This window comes from Limulus polyphemus, unplaced genomic scaffold (genome assembly GCF_000517525.1).
Source record: "Limulus polyphemus unplaced genomic scaffold, Limulus_polyphemus-2.1.2 Scaffold208, whole genome shotgun sequence".
Taxonomy (NCBI): Eukaryota; Metazoa; Arthropoda; class Merostomata; order Xiphosura; family Limulidae; genus Limulus; species Limulus polyphemus.
Window position 1 is genome coordinate 503,642 of NW_013665818.1, and position 16,700 is coordinate 520,341.

The window sequence follows — 16,700 nt, forward strand, 5'->3', positions numbered from 1 at the left end:
ACACTTTTTATTTGCTACAGAAAGAACATTTAACAAACACATTGAAGACACACTGCACTCTCTCTAGAGTTATAATTTTCCTACACTGAAAATGCATTTCCAATAGGTACTTACCTCCTCTCACATAAATAGCTATTCTTGTTCAGTGCTGCCCTCTATATTCAAAACATTTTTTACGCATGCCACAATCCTTCTACCTCCCCTCCATTAAACTTGATTAATTCCAATGCATCTGTCACGCAAATCATCATGCATCAACCCTCCACCAATAAGAGTGCAACATATTCTCATGATGCATGTGGCTTCCTCTATTCAATTCTACGTAACTATCACTAACAATTGTGGCAGAAAATGGAAGCACTGTTTTTCAGTTGGGAGGAAGGGTGGGAGGAGGTAAGTACCTATTGGAAATACATTTTTTGTGTAGGGAAATTATAACTTCTGATACAATACATTAAATCCACTTATATATATAGCTAGAATCCCACATTGAATAGGTGGAGGGAACAGCACGAGGTGGAAAAAAACATCCAAATGACATTCCTTAAGATGATACAGTCAGATTCTAAGATCTGATGTGATGAACCAGGTATACTCTTCATCCATCATAGAAAGATGTTGCACATATATGGGTGGAAAACAGAGGAGCACATCCAAGTGGGAGAGAACTATGGCCGGAAAGTGATCCAACTCATGCAATATTTATGAAACTCAATCCCAGAAATTATAAAAGTGAGTGAAATGAAAAGGATGTGCCCCCAGGTGTAGAGTGGCTGGGGTACAACGGACTGTACATGGTAAGTCAACTACATCCAAAACCCATGCTGTTGGGAACCAACATCCATACAGGGGAAGAATGAGGATCATATTGTCTGTAATTCAACTACATTCCAAAACCCAGCCATCTGGCAGGAGTAGAAAAGAAAATCATACCCTCTTCACGCCAAATTCATGAGACCGTAGGGAATCTAGTACCCAACTCGTGAATGGAGCTCCTGTGAGTATGATAAATTGATAGATCAATCTGGGAAACAGACATCCAGTATTGAAAAGATGTCTACATAATGTAAACCATTTCCCTCAAAAGTGAAATTGACTGGAACCACCCCAAGCACATTAATATCCTCAGAATAAGAAACATTGAGGGATAGAGGAAAGGGAAAAAACCGTAACAATCCACAATTACCTCCACCATGACCCACAACACTGATACAGTATAAATGACAAAGGAATATAGACATCTGTAATACATGTGTGAGGACTTGTGTTGATTGGTTCTACTCTAAATCCATGTGGGGGTAGGATGAGGGATCCCAATCAAAGGGGTGAACTGCAATTTGGACATCTCACCCCCCAATTTGTTTTTATGTTTCATATTGGAGGATATCATGACATCTACACCAGCAGAACACCACTGCCCTACTCTCAACTGAATGGTTTTATAATCATTTCTATATTTTGTTTGTATTTCACTGACCCATTCAGGAGGATGCCTCCATGGTCCACCACCCCAGTGACGTGGAACTGGAAAGTGGACTCTCAAACTCCACTACAAGAAAAGGGGATAAAATATGGTGGAAAGTTTGAAGGAACGACAACACCTGAGACAGGGCAATAGGTGACCCTGAAATGCTATTTTTAAAAGCAGACCATACCGATTTATTCAATACAAGGCATGGCAGGGATGGGCAGCTATCACCTTCTGCTTTACCCATGTAGTCCATGGGTGGGTACAGTCCGGGTAAGGGCAAACTTATGAAACAATTGTATCACGAGGATAAACCTACAAACAATCTTGTGGAACACCCCATCTCTGCAGTGTGTGTTGCGTGGCCATGGAATTATAATATGCAAGTCAACATGGCTTGACAGTACAGATTTGAACAGTTAAAGAGAACCTGGTCAGGCACCACTCACCACAGAGCAGGATACAAACAATGAACATTAATAAAAGGGCCCATGAAAAGGATAAATAAGAAGAAAAAAAACTTACCTGGTGAAAGTCTCACTGAATTCTGATATTCTAGAATGATTACAGGAAGAAGATGATAACCTAAAGAGGAAGAAACCCACAATCTGATGCAAATGGTGATAGACAAACGTATCATGGGTAGTCCACCAGTCTGATTGAGGAAGTACCTCCAAAGGACGATGAAGATGAAATGCCAATGAAAAGGTAACGTGTCAATTTGGGTTAGAGGATACTCTGAACAAAGTACAGGAGGAAGATAAAGAGGAAGAAGTCAATCGAATGAAAAGCCGAACCCAACTGGCGAAAGAGGAAGGAGAAAGCACACAAACAGAGGATGGTTACCAAGGAAAAAAGAGGCAGAAACAGACACCACAGAAGGAAGCCATGCAGGCAATATAACAGAGAATAACACGTAAGTCTATCTGGATCAGGATGAGGCTAAAGGTGTGGAAAGGAAGGAAGGGAAAGTGGTTTAATGAAGAAAAAAGCCCACCTAAGGGTGAAAAACGACTTCAAGATAAAACAGGGCAGATTTAACATTAGATTGAGGTGAGAAAAAAACAAGTACAGGTCGCCAGTTTGGCGCAAGGATAACAAACTGCCTGGAGAACTATGAACAGGTGCAACGACCTGTAGAGACAGAAAACCTTGTACTGCTTTGGACAGATGCAGGCTGGTGGCAGGGTCCCAAGTCATTGGGAAGGAAAATGGTATCAGGGACAAAGAAGGTGGGGAAAGGAATTGGATGACAAGTCCCTCTGATAAAACCTGAAGAACCCATGGAACTGTAGTGAAAGATCACAATATAATATAGTCAAGGTCCCACTGGACCAGAACCTTCTGGTTAGTCTCCGGCACTGTTGGCAACATTCCCTTCAATGCTGAATGTTAAACCCCTAGAAGTGGGACAGGAACAGGTAGATAAGGACCAGGACAGGAAAAGAATATGAGTGTGTTGTGGCTCCAACTGAAACAAATGTGCAACCAAAGAGGAAAGGGTTGAGTGTTGATGCACAGATTACATACAAGATTTCAAAGTCATACATACATGATCAAAAACATATCACCCAAAAAAATACAGAAATCCCAAAAAGAAAGAGGTGGCAAAAGTACCCAGGACAAGGTTGCATCGCAACCAGAAAATCCCAACTACAGTGAGACCACATGTGTAAAGCAAGTGCCAAAGATGACAAACAAGCCAACATGGAGGTAATAAGGAATCATAGAGAAATGGGAATTGAATAAAACATAACATATTTGAGAAATGTAGAAAAATGACGTATTAGCCCAACTGATTCTGCAGGAGGGGTAGGGAAAAAAAAAACAGTAAAATCCAGTGGTGTAAAAAGGCTATGAAATCTTCATCAGTCTGATCAAGTTTGGCTTGTTCAGGGGGATTAGTGGTTTACCCATATAATGATTAATCTCACGATGGATAATAGCAGAGAAATCCAAATACGGGTCTCCCCCACCTGCAGCCCGTGAAAATAGTGCTAGAGATATAACACCCAAAACGGAAACATGAACCTCAGAATTCATTGTAGAAATACATAAATCAAACAACTGTGTGCGATGTAGAATATGGGATGTGAGAAAAATAAAATAAAGGATGGGAAATTAAGTAAATTAAAATATTTCTTCAGTGTAAAGAAAAATCCAACTTTGGTAATTAAACTATTAAAATCATGATTCGCACAAAGAGCAACAAGAGAAAAAAGTCATGATGATTTGCATGAGAGATGCATTGGAATCAGTCAATTCTAATGGAGGAAAGATAGAAGGCTTGTGGCATGCATAAAAAATATTTTTACATATAGAGGGCAGCACTGAATGGGAATAGCTATTTATGTGAGAGGAGGTAAGGTACTGTATCAGAATTCAGAGTTTGAAACTACTTTTATGTCACCATGTTTACAACCAGGTTAGTCTTTGTTGTTCTTGTAGAGAAAATCCTATGGGTAAAATAATAAATAACAGAAGTTTACAATACAAGAAATGATCAGTATTTTACTAACCTTACAATGAAATAGAACTGTTGACTTATTTGGGTCAATATTTACATCCATCTTGGAAGGTGGTGCATCTATTGAGAGAAAACAGACTGGCCATCGTGATTTGGAATTTTCAAAACCCAAAGAAGAGCATATGTGCTGCCTAATAAGCTATAAAAAGCATGAAAAAGAAAGATACTGTTGAATAAAAGTATTCTAGTACCATGTTTGTTATAGTGATAACAGGATCTAGAGATCCTGCAAAAAAAAAGGGTTAGTGCTCACAGGTATACTATAAAAATAGTTAATCTAGCATACATCTGAAATTTAGTGTTTCATACAATCTTTGTATGTACACATCTTTCTATCACAAAAAGAATACTTTTTTTAAAATAACAAATTTTATTTATTTGTTTCACTATAATGGAAATTGTATTTTTATACAGCAGAAAGTTCTATAAATTTTCTTGTTTAACTATCATTTAAGCTACATACTTTTGAAATATTTATTCTGCAAAGATTATTTAGTGGTATTTTCTCATCTTTTCAAATAATTAAAGTTTTGGGTTAATACAAAAACTTTACAATTATGAAAATAATATATGTCCAACAAAGTACTACCGTGTTTTGGTAGTTTTCATTATATTAATTCATGCATATAATGCACATGCTGGATATTTTATTACTAAAAACAGTTTGTTGGACAAAACACATTATATGGATCTTCATTTTGTACAGATAGGTATTTACTACATGTATGAACACTACCTTATCAATTTCTTTTAAATGAACAGGACGTCGATTTACAGCCACAAAACAGCGATCAGGATTTGTTCTACATGCTTGTTGGCTTGATGTACCAGGTTTCGGAAGGAATCCTTCTAAAAAAATCTTAAATAATTCAACAATAACAAAATTAAATAAAAATTTTAATTTCATCCAGTCTTTCTATGTTTTCTAACCTTATGTACAGCTAAAAATAAAAAATATGAAATTTTCTGCCTTATTAGACTTAGAGACTAGATAGTAATATTTGTTCAAACACTTTGTAAAAGTATTTGCTTATTACATCTTGGATTATTTATTGTATCCTTCATACATTTACATTGTTTGATTGATTGATGTTTGTTGCTCTTACCCGACTATGAAATTTCTCATGCTCTTGATATAAATTTCTATAAGTTAAGCCTTATTTTATGTTATAAATTTTAAGTGTAACTTATATATGCTTCTGATTGTTTAAAAGTTCGGTAAATCATAATTTGTAATATAATTCATACACAAAACTAAAGTGTTAATAAAAAATCTGCAGGTAGTATTGCAAAACCTTCAATATGTTCAAAAACATAATTATAAATTTTTACAACACAGATGAATTAAAAATTGAAGCTTTTCACTTTTCTCTCTCTCTCTCTCTCTCCAATTTAACTATTATGTTGATTTTACCTTAGTTTCTTCATCTTTCTTACTAACATATATCATCATGTTGAACACAGAATTTCCTAAAGTCTGAATCAAAGCAGATCTGAAGTCAGGCACTGCAATCTTCTGCCAGATAAGGCTGTGATTGTGATAAAGTGAAAACCTGACACCTGAACAAAAAAAGGAAAATTACAAATAGGAAAAACTAACTTCATTGAATTTCAATCAAACACAAACTGCTGAACCTTTATAATGATAAATATAATCAAGAGAAACAAAAATTTAAGTGTATAGCTGCACTAAAAAATGTTAGCTTGTGGCTACTCATAATTATAAGTAAAAACGGATAAGCAACCAATATGGTTGCAATTAAATTACTAAGTTTTAATAACAATTAAATGCTTTTGCAATTTTCCTCAAAACTGCGTTTTGAATGAATCCAGATTTATTATATATCAGTACTACATTTCTAAATAAATTCTTAAATAATGAAATATTTAGTCATTATAAAAATTATCATTTTGCACAATAAAAAAATTGTAGCACATTAATTACTGAAGTGTGGCATTTATATTTCATAGGTTTTCGCCCAAGCATATGTATACAATATACAGTGTTTGAAAATAAATAAGTAAAAATATTAGTTATGCAAGTGTTACTGCTGTATAAATTGTTCAAATAAGAAAAGAATCATTTGATAAATAGAGATTGTTTACTATAACCTCCATTAAAACAATGTACTTATGTATACAAAACAAGACAGGGGATGGAAAATATGAACAAAAAAAGACATCTATAAAAAATATCTCAAATGAATTTATACACAATATATTAAGGTTCAATCTAGAAACATTCATAGAAATACACACACGAAAAATTGTAAATGACTGTTAATCAGAAATTAATCAAAAGTGCTCACTTTATGTAGAAGCAAATAAGTGTTCAATAAACAAGAATATGATGATTCTTGCATGCTTTTCAAAATAAACAAAATATTCTGCCCTGAATGTGAACTACAGTTAATAACATATGCAATAATAACTGTAAAATAGCACTTTATAATCTTTGTATTAACTCTTCTATTGCTATATATATATATGAGAATCTACATATTTCCATGCAGTTAACTGAGAATCTTCGGTTTTTTACTTATGCTAAAGTGCTGTGCATGCTGCACCATCTGTCAATTGAAACATGAACTTATAATGAGTGTTTTGAAAAATACATTAATCAGCCTTCGTTTTATTTCATTCATCATGGTAGTTTTGTACTTTGACTTTTTGGATTGCTTCCAGGACTTCCAAAATGGCAGTGCCCATGAAACAAGCTTCGCATTGTTCTGCTGAAGAGAACTTCCAGGAAATATTCACTGATTAGTGATTTAGTAATAAATCAGATGCAGAAGATGTTGAAGATTCCAAGGAATATAGTATAAATGGTGAAAATGAAAGTGACTCGAATAATAGCAATGAATTGCATGATGTGGACACAGATGGCATAAATACAAGTGCTGATCTATGTAAGCCTAACACTGTAGGTAATAATGGTGCTACAGCTGGTCTTGCACAAGCACCTGGCCATAGGTGAGGTTGTCCCCATGGTGAGAAATGAAAATCAGGTGAGAGACTAGACTAATTTAGACAGACCTCCATGCTTACATCAGTTCATTGGTACTCCAGGTGTAAACATACAGCCAGATCATACTGAAGCAATTGGATATTTTTGCAGGAATTTTACAATTGTTTCAGTATTTTTAGCATTTTAAAAGAGTTTAAGAAAGAAATTATAACAATTTTCTAAACTTTCTGAGTGAACATATACCTGAAGAAATGGCACAAGTAAAAGATGCCTATATTACAAAATGAGGTCAAGAGCTAGGAAAATATAGTTAGCTAGTTAAGTTGTATTGATAATCACGAGTTAAGAGTTATAAAAAATGAAGCTACAACAAGGATGCTGAGAAAAACGCTGGTTATGAGTTTGACTGATAAGTCTCTGATACCAAGTTAATATTACAGTAAAGGCTACTAAAAGGTTTATGATAGCATCTCAAATTAATGCTTTGATGTAAGATCTGTTACTCCAGACCAGTGTAGTAGTACAAGTAAAAAGGCAACAGGAGCACTCACCATCACAGTAACCAATTACTTGAGAGTTTTGGTTCTTGTTTTGGAATAGCCCAGGAAGTTGCACAGGTTGACCAATTAAGTGTTAGAACTACTTGAGGGTAGTTAGGAATACTATTTGGAAAGTCGAAAGAATACAAAAAAAATATAGTTTAAAAACTTGTGTCTGGAGCTAAAAATCAGTAGATCTCCAGGAAGAATCAATGTTCTCCCAGAATTGCTGATAGTCCAGAAACTGTGAACATGAAAGTATCTAATCTCCAATGTTTTACCAGGCCAACCTTGTTGTAAGTAATGAAACCATTTCTCTCTAAATCAATTAATGTAATTATTGATAGATTATAAATAACTCATGTAAAAGTTAAGAGAGTAAAATATTTTATGTATGAATATCAGTATTTCTTAACCTGAACATGGTTTACGATGAGTTAACCAATGATTAAAGTCTATATTATTAAAAGTGTATCTCATGCTATAAAAATTTGAATAAACTTGATGTATTGTGTTGAACATCAGTCTCAGTCTCAGGATCAGTTTCTTTGGTCTAACCGTAAATCTTCTTGAGTTAATGACTTGTGAGCTCCACTCACTGCTGCAAACCTCAACTAAATAAATTTGGTGTAATCGGCAGTACAGTCGAACTCCAACGACTAGCCCTAAGGGCATTGTCCATTACAATACAGTGAGCTGCCTTCAAGAGTTCAAACTGTTTATTAATGATAAACTGATAACAAATGTTGTCAGAGAGACAAATCTTTATGCTGTAAAATTCTTCAACGAACACCAAGATTTAAAAAGATATTCTCATGCCATACAATGGAAGGATTTGACTTCTGACAAACTATGGCTATTTTTGTCCTTTCTTTTCAAAACTGGGATCGCAAAAAAAGCCCAAGATTCAGATGTAATGGATAAAAAAAACTACCCCTTTTTACCCTCAGACTATGGCAAGAGATAAATTTCTACCAATGTCAAAGTTTCTCCACTTTAATGACAACAATGCATGTTCCAGAAATTCTCAAGATTAACACTATAAAATTCATCCGATTTATGATTACTTTGTAAATGAGTTCAAAACTGTATATACCCCACGGTAAAAACTGTTCCTAGATAAAGGAATTGAGTTCAAGACTATATATACCCCACAGTAAAAAAACTGTTCCTAGATAAAGGAATGCTCAAATGGTGAGGTTATGTAATATTTAGTGTTTAAATCTGCAAAAACCTGTCCAATATGGGATGAAATGGTTCATTCTTTCAAAGTCTGCCACTGGATATGTTTGTAACCATGACCTCTACTGTTGTGTTGGCAAAATACTGCAACAAATTTGTGGTGATCTCCTGGAATTCCTGTAGGGGTTTGACTACAGGGTATACATGGACAATTATTATAACAGTGTGGACCTACCCAAATTTTTGCTGGCAGATGAATGAAAGATCCATGTGTGTTTGTGGAACTTTGAGACTGAACCATGTCCTTGGACATCGAAGACTGATCCTGCCACACAACTTAATGGCCATGTAACCAACCAATAAAAAAGAATACCTATTAAGCCATGCAGAGTATGACAAAAAAAAAGTAAATGCTCAGAAACACTATTTTATTGTATGAGATGTAAAGCCCTGCTCCACCAAGAGGAATGCTACAAAATATACCATGTTTATACTAATTTCTGATCAGGCAAGGCATTCCAACATATGTGCATGAATAGTCACTGCTGTGAAACACTGAAGGTATTATTATTTCAAGTGATAAGTGGGCAGCTTGAAACCATATCTTTTCTCAAAAAATGGTTAGCCAGATGGGGCTAGTCTTTAACAAAAGAGGTTAGCAGTAAGTGTTAATAACCCTAAAATAACACAAGTAATAAAAAAAATGCAAACATTAAGTATAATGTAGGGATGGCAATGCCAAAAAGTACAGAAACAAGGGAAAGATGAAGACACAAAACCATACAAAAATCCCTACATAAGTAGCCAATAAGTACTGAGTCAATCTTACAAGCTTATGGTTATTATTAACTGTAAGACTATATAGCAGTATACAAACCTGAATTCATAAAACTATCAGAAATTCAACGCTTAGTTGTAGATAAAAGTTATTCTTGGAAATATATGGCTACTTATGTAGTGATTTTTGTATAGGCTTTGTGTATTCATCTCTACCTTGTTTCTTAACTTTTGGCATTGCCATCCTTACATCATACTTAATTTTTGCAAATTATTTTTTTATTACTTGTTTCTCCTCTTTTTTTAAACAATTTCCTTAAAGTAGGTTGATAAGTGAACATTTATATTTTTATAATTCAATGGTGATATATATTGTTAATATGATATCAGTTCTGTCAGTTTTTTCATTGCACTTGTAGAATGACCTCAGATAGTGATAATATACCATACAATTGGCTACAATAAGATTATGACCAGTGATGATTAATAATATGACTTCTTTTGACTTATTGTTGAGGAACCTACAGTAAGGAAAGAACATATAAAAATGTAAAACTGTATCATCTATACATTCATGTTTGTATTCTTTTAGCACTGCCATCTCTAATCATTTTACATTTCTAAAATGTTTTTTTTTGTATTACTTGCTTTGTGACATTTTCCCCCTTGACTGAAAGTTAGTATATTCTATGAATGTGTGTAGTAAAATTAAATATTATGCATATTAATTTTTTTTTTACTCCTTTATGCATAATATAGGGGTTGGCTCCCTACAGACACTGATTGAGTATTCTACATGTTACAGTTATCTTACTTTCATCTATTATTGGCTGGTAATTCCAATTTTGACACCTATGTAAGCTTTTTGAAGGAACACTATATTTCTGTAAGAAAGCTAACTCCAAGGGGTAACATAACATCATTTACACCAGAATTATGATTCTTTTTTTAGCTTGTATTAAGCACTACCATGGTTAATGATAGTCTGCTCCTAAGTACTCTTAAAATTATTTACTGTTGTACTAAAGCCTTTTAAAAACTTCACATATGTTCTGGCTAGTATAGGAAAAGAAAAAATAAAGATGAACACTTTGGCTCTTTAGCTAGTTCTCAGCAACACTTTTCAATGACATTGGGAGTCTCAAAAGCTGTGAAACACTCAATAATGGCAATTAGGTACTCAAATAAATCTAACTCAACTTTAGAGGATATTTGTAAGCATCATAGAGTAATAGATTAAAAGTGGGAGCCTTTTTTTTGGCCCATTCCAACAAACTTAATACTTTAAAATATCATTGATTATTTTGGCTATCCATTTAAGAGCAAGTTCTCTTTTTTAAAAAAAACTAACTAACAATCTTGTTCATACCACAATTCTAAAGTTGTTTAATATTTGTTTGTTTTTTTATTGGGGGGATCCTAAATAACATAGTTGAGACTCTGAAAATTCTAAGTAAATATAGAATGATGAAATACCATATATATTGGAACTGACTGAAGCAGCTGCTACAGATCAGTCTTGAAGATTATGATAACTCATAAAATGAAAATGTTATCAACATATAAACACAAAAGATAAATAATGGCACAAAAATCATGAGATGAACAAAAGAAAATTATGTATATAAATACAATTTCAACCTGGCTGCATTATAGAAAAAGCCATGAGAAGATCTTCAACTTTTTTAATTTCTTCCTTTTTTCGCTTTGCTGAGCCATAAAACTGTTTCCGCACAGGGAGATTCTTAAAAAGTTTGGTTGCAGCTACTGTTGTCCCTGAAGAAAGAAAAAAATTTCAAGTCTTACAATACTTTCAAAATCTAACACCTTGAAAAAATGTATTAACTTATGAACTTTTCTAACACACCAAAAAACAAAAATATGGACAAGATATAACACCTATGCTCATCTATGGTCTTTTTTGCAGAGGAAATTATCAAAAATTTTCAAAATTATATAATTTAAGATGGCTCCAAAGTTCATTTTGAAAATATTATAACTTTTTGCTTACTTTTTAATATGCCATACATATGAGAGGTATATTGTTGTAGTGCTATTATGAAAATTCCTCCAAACATTTGTTTTCATTACTCTCAATATATACTTTTTTGTTTAAACTATTTCAACCTAAATTTATTCCAAAAGGTAATTAACCAAAAAAAGGTATTAAAATATTATCAACTAATAAGACTTAACCCATTAATCTTGTGTTTCATACATATAGTTGGCTTCGTTAACTGGCTCGATCACTATAATTTCTATACTAAGAGGTGATACATTTCAAAACATGTTATGTTTGGAAAAATATTTACAATAGTGCATGATATTATAAGTTATAAGAATTACACCCTCAAAAATTGTTTACAATTGTTATTTTATCATTTTACATTTATTTAGTGCAATCTCAAAAAAAAAGCAAAAAGTTCCACCATTAATTTCTGCACAGCTGTGAGAAGAATTGCGTGAAAACAGTTATTGATTTTTTTTAGTTTTTTTCTATCTCAAAGTATTAGTTTATATTTGTTAAAAAACTATCATCTTTTGAAAGTATACATATCCATGTCTTGTTTCTCACCTTACTTTCCTTCTCTATTAGCAATTGTATTACTGTAGGCATCATTCTCACCCTTTTCAATGTCACATCATGTGGTATGAACAATTAACAATGAATAACAACTTTGAAAGTTAATATTTTCCTACAGTGAAAATATATTTCTGATAGAGACTTACCTCCTCTCACAATTGCAGCTATTCTTGAGTTGACTGCCCTCTAGTGTGCAAATTTTTGCTCACCATTAGCCTTGTACTCCCACATGCATTTAAGCATGTAAATTCACATTTGACAACCCTCCACCAATAAGAGTGTGACACACCCTCCTATCACAGCTGATTCCCATTATGCAGTTGAACCTAATCTTCACTTTGAGATTAGGCATAAAAAACAACACCAGAAGTGAGGATAATGGATCAGAAGTGTGAGAAGAAGTAAGTATCCATTGGAAATATATTTTCAGTGTTGGAAAATATTATCTTCCAATTAACTCTTCTCACAGTTACAACTAGAATCCCACATTGAGCAGGTGGAGGAACTGGAGTAAAAGTACCTAGATAAGCACCCTTCAAAAGCGTATTAAGAGCACCCATAGAGTGTGCCACCTCTATGTAAAGGAAACACACCCGTGGGAAACTGCACCACATCTGAATCAAGTATACTCTTTGCCCAAGTGGAGCCAATTAGTGTTATATCACAAACAAAGGGTGGAACAAGTTATCATCCCAAATCTAAAAGAGGAATGTGTGTAGAATTGCTAGGGTGCATCAAACCATAAATGGGTGGGCAACTCCAGTCCAGACCAGAGGCACTAGGAGGAACATGACCAGCCCCTGATAGAAGGTGGTCTCACAATCATTCACCTCAGATCTATGAACCAGAAGGGAAGAGGAAGAACCTGCAAGCAGTCTTGAACATCCTGTCTCAACAGTGAGCATAATAGACCTTAAAGATCTCATGATGGAGCATACCTGGACAGACACCACTTGCCACAGAGCAGGATCCATAACATTTAAAGTAGGCCCTTAAAAAAGATATGGAGAAATAAAATAACAATAATTTACCCACTCAGAGATGTACCAAGGTATGGAGAACGGCTACATGGGGAAGATGATATCTGGCTGAGCAGGAATCCACCAGATGGTGCAAGTAGTGCAACACAGAGGTGTGGGGAGTGGTTCACATGCTGACCTGGATAATCTCCTCCAAAGCATGATGGAAATAAGCAGCTACGGACACCATGAGATGATAGATATGACAGGACAAATTGCAGAACAATTGGCAAGATTCAGGAGAAAAGGAGGAATATGCAATATGGATAACCTGACAATCCAACCAGTAAGGGTGATAGGAGAAATATCATGAAAAATGGATGGATTCCAATAGATAAACAAAAGGGAGTGAGAGCCACAGAAAGGGGCTGTGCAGGAGATGTAATACTGTAAAGCATGCAACTGACACAGGAGTAAATGTAGGATAGGGAAGGGAAATAGGGGTGAAGGCAAAATTGCCTTTGCGGGCAGCTGATGTTTTGGGAATGGAGAAACAGTTAGTATATAAAAAAACACAAGTTTTGTGGTAGAAAATGCAGTGAACTGAATGTCGATGACAAACGTGTCTGACCAGTGACGTCCACAAGCCAAATGTGTCAACACAGTCGTATCAAATTGAGAAGTAAAGATTGGGTTCAACTGCAAAGAGGGAATCAGCTGCTATAGGAGAGTTGTGTATGTTAATTTGCATAATTAAACACAGCTGAACCATATGGTATACATTGGAATTAGGTGGGAGTTCAAGGCTAGTGGGGAGCAAAAATTGGTGCACCAGAGGGCAGTCAAATTGAGAATAGTTGCAACTGTGAAAGGAGATAAGTAATTGTATCAGAAACAGCTATAGGCAACATTTAAGTATAATTGGATGGAGCAGATTATACACTATTTGTCTAAGTGTAGAGTAAATAGACATTTAAGCTGAATCTGTGGTTTCATAGGAAAGTTGCTACCTCAAGCTTCTGTAAGGATGAACAAAAGAATCTAATGAGAAGTGGGAACAACCACAGATCTGCAATTATATTATAGTTTGTTTAAATGCTCTTTTCCTTCCTGAACATGTTTGTGTGTTAAATTTCATCTGCTTGAAAGCTACATAGTTTTAACTTTATGCCAGAACATCTGAGCATATGCAATTAACTATACCAAAATTTAAAATATGATATGTTAAATGCACAGAATTTTCATGGCTATGTACATCTTTATTGCTTTTTGGTTAGATACACAGATTTTTTTTGCATAAGTGCAACCTTTGTACACCATACACATATATTAACTTATCTGTTCAAATACAGCCAATATAAGAATTAATTATTTTCCACTGCTTTGTGAACAATGATAGCTGGTTCTGAAGAAAAACATATTTACATCCTTTATGCTATTGATAACTAACAGTCATTAAAACTATTATCATTATTATCAGCTTATAAAGTAATATTTCATTATATATATTTATAAACAGATATTCCTTTATTCTTTAAGGAGAATGCTATGGAAGTAAGAATCACTTCATGCCTTGCCCTAGTGGAGATGGTTTAGAAGACAAAATTCTTCCACAGTGGTCAAGTGTATAAACAAAACTAAGTTTGTCTTCTTCAGTTTTTGTGACAACAGTTACATCTGCCACACTACACAAAGCTCCCAGAGCTTCTCCACGGAAACCGTACGTCTTCAAGGTATCTAGATCAAAGTGGGAAGAAATCTTGGAAGTAAAGTGAGGTTGACCCATGAACTGTACATCTCCTTTACTGACCCCAAGGCCATTATCTCGAACTTCAATCCTATCAAATCCACTGTTTTCCTGGATCGAATAAAAAAGTACCTCATTTAATCACTCTTCTCTCATAAAGCAAAATACAACAAAATTTAATGAGCTTAGTTTTAAAAACTATTAAAGTAAATACTACTTTACAGTGCACTGACTTATAAATTTTCAATGGTATGTGTTACATATTGTAACTTGGTTGTTTTATAAGTATTACAGAGAGTTGAGTAGGTTACACTGAAACAAGTTTCAACACACAAACCAGCATGTCACATGAGAATCACAGCTGATATAACATTAGAACTACATTTTTGATATTGTTTGACATTTTTTATGTAGTGTGATACCACCAAAAGTTTATCACTTTTGGGAAGGATAACAGTCTTTCTTGGATGCAAAATATTCATACACTCAAATTATAAAGATATGTTCAGATTGAGGATTTAACATTTGCAAGATGGAATATCCCTTGGAAAATAGATGAATAGGGATCAACTTGGGGACAGAATCATCCAAAAACAAGACCTGCAATAAGTTGTACCCCAGACAAATTAAGCAAAGTTTCATCTTGTAAAAGGTGAGAATCCACAAACATAAAAGGTTTGTGAAAAAGGCTGTTTATGTGCTCTATGCAACAGAATGCAACCCAAACAATATGAATTTCTGTATGAAAAAAAACACAAGTCATGTGTACACAAATTGTTTCTGGAACATATCCATTCAACTGTCACATACCTCAAGCAACTGAAGAATGAAGCCAGCATTCATGCTATTCCATACAAAGATATAGTGTTCAAAAGGGCCATCATCATACACTACATGAACTGTGGGAAGCATGCAGGACATAATGGTAGTGTGCTTTTGACATGATCTTGTCTTTAGTGAAACTAATTTGTGTTTATAATTCTTTGCCCTTGATCTTAAAATTCCCATTTAAGTCTCTTTCTTCCAATTTTCTGTGTTTTCCTTCTTCATTTTTAATTTTCTGGTTCTTCCTCTCTTTTATTTTTGTCTCTTCCTTCTTAACCTTATTTCAGCTTCCTGTCTTTTACTTCTTGGTTTTCTTTCCACTTACCATTTCCAACAAATGTTTCATTTCACTTCAATTACATGTTGTCATATCGAAGATAATTTTACCTTTTCTTTAACAATTATGTAATAATGTGTACCAAAAGAGCTGCTAAAATGTTACAATTATATTTGCAATTAATGATAGTCTTAATTATGAATAAGAGGAAACTAGAAAAATGTACTATGACCACTCTACCTTAGTGACCTGTACAATAAAATTATAACCTCTTTAGACTTGTATTCAATATTTCTGTTGATACAACCTAAAATCCTATTTGTCCTACCACTAGCAACAGCACACTGCTTGGATGGCTTATCCCCCAAACCTGTAGAGCTAATTTTGTTACAAGCCTTTTATGTGGCACCTTGTCAAATGCTTTATGAAAATCCAGATACACCAAATCTACACCCTTACCCTCATCAACATAAGCAGTAACCTTTTCAAAGAATGTAAAATTATTTGTAAGGCAAGATTTTCCCTTAGTGAAACCATGTTGACTATCAAATAAAATTCTAAACTTTGTTAAATGACTTTGCAAAGCATCTTTTAACAGACTTTCCACGACTTTTCCCACAACTGATGCAAGACTAATAGGTCTATAATAACTAACTTCCAATCCTCTGGTACCTTCCCACTATTCAACAACTCACAAAAAATTGTAGTAAGTGGCTCAGATATCCAATCTTTAACCTCCTTCAAAACCCTTGGGGAAATATTATCTGGCCCAGAAGCCTTATCAGTTTTTAAACTTCCCAATTTTTTCTTAACCAGATCAGGATTAATGCAGTTATCTAGTTTGATC

The 16,700-nt window shown here is 34.2% G+C and overlaps 1 protein-coding gene across 2 annotated transcripts in view; it reads right to left on the bottom strand.

The window, feature by feature from the left end:
• Nucleotides 1–16,700, bottom strand: part of LOC106478398 (PMS1 protein homolog 1-like) — a 48,878-nt gene that overhangs the window by 27,583 nt on the left and 4,595 nt on the right. For both annotated transcript variants that reach the window (XM_022381992.1, XM_013938943.2), the window contains exons 3-7: nucleotides 14,577–14,862; nucleotides 11,103–11,237; nucleotides 5,410–5,555; nucleotides 4,732–4,854; nucleotides 3,988–4,134 (exon numbers count right to left, since the gene is read on the bottom strand). In XM_022381992.1, the coding sequence (XP_022237700.1) occupies nucleotides 3,988–4,134; nucleotides 4,732–4,854; nucleotides 5,410–5,555; nucleotides 11,103–11,237; nucleotides 14,577–14,862 (837 nt within the window). The remainder of the gene's footprint in view (nucleotides 1–3,987; nucleotides 4,135–4,731; nucleotides 4,855–5,409; nucleotides 5,556–11,102; nucleotides 11,238–14,576; nucleotides 14,863–16,700) is intronic.